Source organism: Terrapene carolina, unplaced genomic scaffold (genome assembly GCF_002925995.2).
Source record: "Terrapene carolina triunguis isolate 2854851 unplaced genomic scaffold, T_m_triunguis-2.0 Scaffold449, whole genome shotgun sequence".
Taxonomy (NCBI): Eukaryota; Metazoa; Chordata; order Testudines; family Emydidae; genus Terrapene; species Terrapene triunguis.
The window spans coordinates 3777530-3785627 of NW_020664800.1; the positions used below are offsets into that span (position 1 = coordinate 3777530).

At 46.2% G+C, this 8098-nt stretch overlaps 1 protein-coding gene across 1 annotated transcript in view; it reads left to right on the top strand.

The window, feature by feature from the left end:
• LOC112106819 (ficolin-2-like) overlaps positions 1–5283 on the top strand; it is a 12001-nt gene extending 6718 nt beyond the window's left edge. Inside the window, exons 5-8 of the mRNA XM_029913103.1 lie at positions 1772–1899; positions 3043–3172; positions 3786–3920; positions 4986–5283. Of these exons, the coding sequence (XP_029768963.1) occupies positions 1772–1899; positions 3043–3172; positions 3786–3920; positions 4986–5233 (641 nt within the window). The 3' untranslated portion in view covers positions 5234–5283. The remainder of the gene's footprint in view (positions 1–1771; positions 1900–3042; positions 3173–3785; positions 3921–4985) is intronic.
• Positions 5284–8098: the final 2815 nt, after the last annotated feature.

Genomic DNA, 8098 nt, shown 5'->3' on the forward strand with positions numbered 1-8098 from the left:
CCCCCCCCCCGCTCCTCCGGCCTCCCCCGTCGCCCCCCCATGGCTGCGGGCCGCCAGCCTGTGCCCCCCCTCGCTCCTCCGGCCGCTTTTGGAAAGGCGCCGCTTATGGAACATGTGCTGAGGGGAAGCAGCTGCTTCCCTTGCACCCCGCTAGCTACGCTACTGCCATGACTTCCTGCCACAGCTGAGACCAGCGGAGCTCCTTCAGTATAAACGAGAGGGCCATTTGCTGGGAGGGTTCTTTGGTCTTGGAACTCGCGCCCCACTTGGTCCTCCAGAGCCTGGATTTAACCTTCCGGGCATGCTGCAAACCCCATCTTTTACCCTCCTCTTTGGTAAGGCTGGTAAGGAGGGTGTGGGCTGAGGTGGGTAGATTTATGGGCAGTCCTTTGTCTACGTTTATGCTGTGATTTTTAACTTGCGGTATAAGCACCCAGAGCACGGGATGGGTGCCTATATTATTGGTAATATTTGTATTAATGTAGTACCTAGGAGCCCTAATCAAGGCCCAGGACCCCAAGGTGCTGGGCAGTATACAAACGCAGAACAGAAAGATGGGTCCTGCCCCAAAGAGCTTACAATCTGAGTTTCAGACCAGGTGGATACAGACAGACGGGGGCCCCCAAGGAAACAGCAAGGCTATAGTGGTCAGCGTTGATGCCACTGGTTTGACTATAGCTGTATTTTAAAATTTTGAAGAAGTAAATAAATGTCAAAAAAGAAACAGCAAGAAACTTGGTGCTAAATTTATCACCGGGGACTCTCACAAATGTTTAAGGGAACTTACTAGCACCGTCCCAACAATCCATTGCTCACGTTCAGTGTCAATGGGTCTATTCTCCCAGGGAGACATGAACACGCCTCACATACATGCTAAGCTATAACCTTGGCTGACATGCTAGAGAGTGAACTGGTGATCTCTAAGCTAACGCAGGAACACGTGCAGCTTGAGCTAAAGTTCCTCAGCCGGGGCTATAATAGACTCTTATCCTCTACAGAGGGGGCCGTGTAACACTCACTAGCGGGTTACACCTGCGCTGAAGAACGAATATTTATTTTAAAATTAGTTTGTATTCGTTTTCCTAGTTTGGGCCTGATCCTTCTCCGAGCGAAGTCTGTTTTGGACCAAATAAGTATGCATTGCTCTCTGTATGATTAAATAGCTGTTTGGGGGGAAAAACTCATTTTTTCTGCTTTCAATCCACTTCTACTGTGTTTCTTTTCCTGCACAGGCGAGAAACAGCTGGACGATGCCCTGTGCAGGAAAGGTGAGTGTTTCCAAGAGTCTCATCCCATTCAGCGCCCCCCACACTTTGTACCTTCAAAGATGAGTCCCATAGGTTACTAGACCTGATCCCAATGAAATTAGCGGACTGCAGGCATCCCCATGTAAGGTGGGGGTAATTACCAAAGGCAGCAGGACTCCATTTGATAAACTGATTTGTATTGAGATTTGAGTCGATACAGAAAAATCACTTTCTTACAAAGTACAATTGTCTGACAATCCTTTGAACACCCATGCCAGACTTCACTAAATACTCTTAAATTCTGCTCTCATTTAAACTAGTGAAACCCCACTGAAATAAATGGGGTTGCACAGGGGACCTGAGAGCAGAATCTGGCTGGGTGTGTGAACTTCTGAATAGTTTTGCAAAAGGCATGCACATCTACAAAGCCCAACTCTTCAGAATAGCAAACTGTCAAAGTTATCAGAAAACAATTCCTTTTACTCCAGGAAAGACACTTGCTTTTAAATTCCCCTTCTGCCCAGGAGCACGGGACTGCAAGCAGCTGTTAAGCGAAGGGAATTCTCTGAGTGGCTGGTACACCGTTTTTACGCAGGACTGTGTTGCCATGACTGTGCTGTGTGACATGGACACGGATGGCGGGGGATGGATTGTAAGTCAGAATAAAGCACCCTTTGCCCCATTGCAGCCAGTTAGACGCTGTGTATTGCTTCCACCAGTTTTACGGATGTCAGGCCACATTCCCTCATGCTGGGTCATCTCCCTGCCTAAGCTAAACTCCGGGATCCTTGGGGAGATGCACCCTGGGCTGCCCTCCCTCAGGAAATTTCATCGCTCCACAGGATCCAAGCCATTATGGCTGGCAGCAAGGCTGTGCTGCCTGGGTCACCCCCACCCCCATTTCCTGGAGCAGTGCTGCCGACGTTCAGGGCTGCATTGGTCGCTACAGGTCCCTTGATGAAGGAGAGGCTGCTGTTCCTTTTTGCCTTGGCTTCCTCCTCCTGCTAGACTTCCCAGCCCAAAGCCCTCTGTCAGAGTCAGTGCTTGCAGAAGCTGGCATTGAGCCTGGCTTGGACTTAACCTGAAGATTTGAATTACACTGAAAAGAATTTTGTTTTAGCGTCTTCCACGCCTTTTCTGGAAACCACGGTCTATATCACGTGATGGCATGGCTTATTGCAGGCGTCTGATAAGCCTGCGTTTTTCAGGAGTGATGTATCTAGCCAGGAAGGGAGGAAAGTGTTATGAGTAGTTCTGTGCACCTAGGCCCTGATCTTCAAAGGTATTTCAGAGCTAAAGTCCCATTAATTTCAATGGGAGTTGGTGCCTAAATACCTTTGAGGATCTGGGCCTTTGTGTCCAAAGCAATCTCTGGAACTGCACAGCTTGGTTTTCAGAAGTACTTCGCATTGGACTAAGTCTGCTCCCGCTGCAGTCCAAGTGAATTTCCCCCTTGACATCAGTGGGAACAGAATTAGTTTGACACTGAGCCCTCTTAAAAATCCCAACCAACCATAATATTTTCTCCTACTAGAAGTTTAGTGTTGCAGCGCGATCTCACCCATGCTGGTGGACACATGTAATGTAACTGTAACTGCTGGACCGTTTCCACTTTGCATCCCTGTGTCCTTTGACCTAAGGGAAGTATTCAAACCACACCATTCCGACGACAGCAGAGCTGTGCTTAGCCACATAATACTGAAGTGGATTTGGCCAATGTAAATTGGAGCCTCCCCTAAGGAAAGGGGAACAAAATGGGAAATTTGATAGCTAAGTCCCTTTCGTTTCCCTGCAGGTTTTCCAGAAACGGGTGGATGGTTTGGTGGATTTTTTCCGCGATTGGAATTCGTACAAGAGAGGTTTTGGCAGCCGGCTGTCAGAATTCTGGCTGGGGAACGACAATATCCACCTGCTGACGTCAATTGGTGAATAAATCACTGATGCATTTTTTTTCTTATAGTTGTGTCAAGTAAGCCCTTCTCCACCTCTTCCCTTAGAAACAGACCCTAGAGTGGTACCAGCTGCTGGAGATGACTGATTGGCTGGAGTGAGGGTGGGCAGCCAAGACTCCTGGTTCTAGTCCTGTCTCTGCTACTGAACACTCTGAGAAATAGTTATCCCATTTGTAAAGGGGGATAATGGTGCTTTGCAAAGCCTGTTAACACACAGATAAAATACACTGGGGATTTGATCCAAAGTCCCTGGGTGTCTTTACTTGCCTTCAGAGGACTTTGGATCAGCCCCTAGAAAAATGCTATATATTATTTTCCACCAAGTCCTTCCCCACAGTCACAGGGTACAGATCAGGGTTGGAAGTGCTGTCAAAGGCAGCTGTCTCTTTACAACCCTGCCAGGAAAAACGATCATAAATAAACTCCAGAGAGGAATGGGATTAGCAGATTGAAACAGTTAGTAAAAGCAATTGTGCATGGTACACGTGCACCTGAATCTCCCATGGCCAAGATCCACCAGCAAAGTCTGTGCAAAAACCTTAATGGAATCTGCTGACCATTTTATTATCAAATTGTTTTGTAATAGGAACCCATGAACTGCGCATTGATCTCAGGGATTTTGAAGACAACTGTGTATTTGCCAAGTACAAGTCTTTCAAAATATTAGGGGAGACTGAGAAATACAAGCTGATCCTTGGAGACTTTCTTGGTGGGACTGCAGGTAGGTTCTGGATTTATTCTCTAGTGGTCATAGCAACTGGAAATCCTGCACGCTGAAGAGAAACGGAGGGTATCCTCTGCCAGAAGCAAAATAAATTACTCCTTGTGGGCAAAGCCTCTTTGGGAAATATGTGCCCTTAAAGCATTGCATTAAATGTAATGGTAAAAGCTCTGGTAACTCTAGACCTAGACACTGCATTATTAAGAGATCTCCTCAAGCAATCTATGGATTCAGAGAAAAGGATTGCTGTTCAGCCATTATACTTTATAATATTTGCTCTCAGATCTTCTAGAGCTGCACATCTGGAGAGGCAACTAAAGATTGTTTTTAGGAATTCTGAACCTGATAAAATTATAATGGATCTGCAATTATAGGAGGGTCCCATTGGGAGTAGAGAGTTTGAGCTGGTTTGCCACAGTCATACCTATCTGACCCAGGCTAATGCCTTCAATGTAAACCAGTCTTTCCCCAACCCTCCCACCAATTTCCAGAGCAATATCGAGAATGATGGAGATTTTTAAGTACAATAACCTCATTCGCTCTATTGGCAACACATGAGGAGGTTGATGGCTCTCCATTTTAGGAGAGTGGGGAGCAAAATACTCATAAACCCCAAATACTTCCCTGCCCAAAATTATGGGATTTCTCCCCCCCCCCCCCCAAAGCAAGTAGGCTAATTGTTCGATAAAAACAGCTTTGTTCCTGGAAAATAATTACAATTACATACAGCGATGCTAGCTGACATGGGGTGAATATATGTCGTTAAGAAAAGCATTATTTTTCGGAACCTTTGAATCCGCACCTACATTTCACAGTGCGATAACTACAGTCAGTACCCCCAGGGACAATTTGTTCATACAATCCATTTGTGTAATTCAGCTAGCATAACCCTCAACGTGCATGCAGAATGCAGAGATTAAAAATGAACAAAACCAGTTAATAGGGGTTGATTTTATGGGCCAGGTTTGCTAAAGACCTTCGCTCCCATTTAGGCATCTAAAGTGGTACAGTCTCCAAGAGAGATCAGCAATAAATGGAAACAACGGCATTTGTGTTTTTCCCCAGGCGATTCTCTATCGGTTCACAAGGGCATGGCCTTTTCAACCAAGGACGGTGACAATGATCAGAGCACAGACAACTGTGCTACAGCCTACCTGGGGGCCTGGTGGTACAATGGATGTCATCACTCCAACCTGAATGGGTTTTACTGGCGGGAGAGACAAGAGAAGCATGCTACTGGCATCAACTGGTTGGCAGGAAAAGGTCATGGCTATTCCTATAAGTTCTCTGAAATGAAATTTAGGCCGGTTTAGCCCAGCTGGAGGACCGCTGCAGGCTGCTCCCACGGAGGTGAGCATTCAGCTCTGATTAGGCTACAAAGGACTTTTGTCCATGTGAAGATTTAGTTTATGGCAAGCTGGGGTGTGAACCTACCCCTCGCTCACCTGACACGCACTAACCGTGGACCCGCCTGACACCCACTAACAGTTCGTTAGTGCACGTTGAAAGGGGAGTAGGTTGAAGCACACTAATGAACCGTTAGTGTCCATCAGCAGGGGCCACACAGATAGTGCGTGCCGGGCTATTGTGAGGTAGACTCGCACCCCAGCTTGCTGCAAATGAAATGTTCATGTAGGCAAGCCCTTAGATGGTTTTTCGCCATATGTTTGTTTGTTTTTAATGCACGTTCTGTGTTTTTGTGGACAGGGTCTCCCCTGCCTGAGGGTGGGAGATATCCACCTCTTTTTGCAGCCACTACTTTTCACTTGATCGTTGCTCATCCATTTTCACCTGCGGCCACCACTGATAGCACAGCGCCTCTCCAGCTAACTGAGCTGCCCCAGGCACCCACTGGAACACAGGTGAAGGAGAGAGATCCGAGTTGTGAGGAGAGCGCTGGGTGGCTCCCTCCTCTTCCTGAGACACCAAGCTTGTCACGTCTGCCATCAAATCCATCTCCAGACACTCGGGGAACGGAAATCCTAAAATGGTCTAAAAACCAGGCTGGTGCCCTGCCTAGCTGTGTCCTCCCTTGCCACTGCAGGTGCTACCACCCCTTCATCAAGTGACCGTGTGCTGTCAGGACTTCTGCTCTCCTGGCCGGATCTGTTTTTTAAAAGTTGGATGGTTTGTGTTCTTCTCTCAAGTGTTTTTTTTTTTTTTTTAAGGGACAATTAATATTAATGTGGTTAAGATGAGAGATGGACCCACGCTTGCAAATTCAGATTTGGATCTGAACGTCTCCAAATTTCAGAGCTGTTCCGTTCTGTGATCCTGGTTTTAGTCCATCTCTTGCTGTGATTTCCCGACTGTGAGAGAGAAAACAAATTTTGTTCCGCTTGGAGAGCAGCTTCCTCTTAATGCAATTAATGTGTATGCAACATGGTAACAATTAGGAGTTTTTCTGTGTAATGCACCTTTAAATATCTAGGTGTCTGCCATCTATGGAGAGCTACCTTTTTGTGTTTGGTTCAGCTGCAGACTTTAAGGAACAGAAGCAACCACTGTGCTCTGTCTCCTGGAGACTTTGCTTTTGTTCTTTCTTATTTTCCCTTCTTCTAAAATAAAAGCCGTTTAGACTGCAAATGCATGGCTGGGCTTTGTTTCTGGATAGCTTTCCAATTAACATTTCAGCTGTTCAGTTTGATGCCTTTGGTTCTGTCTAAGCATTTGGGGAGTGTTGTGTAGATAGTGTAGCCTTGCTGTCCTGTACATCACTGCCCACTGAATGTTCACTAGGGATTTCCCCTTATGAAACAAACATATTTCCTTAAGTTGATAAGATGCAATCAGAGCTGTCACCACGTGTTTCACAATACTGGGAAATCCTGATACACTGACTGTTTGGCTTTTTGTATATATATGCGGTAATAGAGTAAAACATTGGCTGCATAAAAAGAGGTTGGATTTTGTCTTTTTCACTTGACTGGGGAAGCTGTGAAAATAGCCTTATAAACACACTCTGCTCTCCCAGAAATAGATAAGATCCAAGCAACCAATTGTCACTGTGACGGGCTGTCACCCCCTGGGTGCAGTCTGGGAGCCGTGGGAACCGCTTTGCCCCCTAACCATGCAGCTGGTCTGGTCTAACTCACACTGCTCTGTTGGGGACACAGCCAGCCTCTTCAGGCCCTGCTGTCACTCAACACGACAGCAGGTGGCACCACACACCCAACTGAGCTGCCTTAGTGCTTTACCTAAGCCACTCGAAGACAAGCAGGAGACAACAGCCAATTGCCCAGCTACCCAGCCATGCACCTCTGCTGGAGTGTAAAGCCAGAATTATACCATCTTACACTGCACAGTGTACAATGTAAGCTCATTAATATAGCTTGTTTTCCCCTCAATGTGGGAAAGATATGCACAATAAGCTTGTGTTAACCAAGCTGAAATTACCCCCCGACACTTTACTTAAAGGCACAGTGGTTTAGATTAAAACATTAAACAAGTTTATTGAACTAAATAAAATAGCTATATTTTTATCTCCTAGAACTGGAAGGGACCCCAGAAGGTCATCAAGTCCAGCCCCCTGCCTTCACTAGCAGGACCAAGCCTTCACTAGCAGAACTACAAAAAGATAGATTTTAAGTGATAGCAAACAGATCAAAGCAGATTACCTGGCAAATAAACAAAAACTCAAACTAAGACTAATATACTAGATGGATAGGATTTGAATTAGCAACACCTGACCCTGACTGATGATACAAGCATTCCACCACGTTTCCATACACAGGCTAGAACTCCCTTTAGCCTGGACCAGCACTTCCCCCAGTTCAGTCTTTGCTTCTCAGGGGTTTCCAGGAGTTCTCTTTTGTGAGGGGAGCGAGGCCAAGAGATGATGTCACTCCCACCTTATATAGCTTTTCCATATAGTGGGAATCCTTTGTTCCAAGCTCAGTTCCCAGTCCAGTTTGTGGGAAACTACAGGCACCAAAATGGAGCTCGGTGTCATGTGGTCTGGTCACATGCCCTAGCATGCCCTGGCAGCCATTACTCATAGGCTGTCTGGAGCATTCACAGGAAGACTAAACTCTTCCATGGTCCATTGTCTTTGCTGATGGACCATCAGCACTGTCTAGCTTCTTCATTGTTGTACCTGAAAGGCTAGTTATGGGTGTTACCCAGAGTAAGCACATTGAAATACAGATACATAGTCAATATTCATAACTCCAGATAAA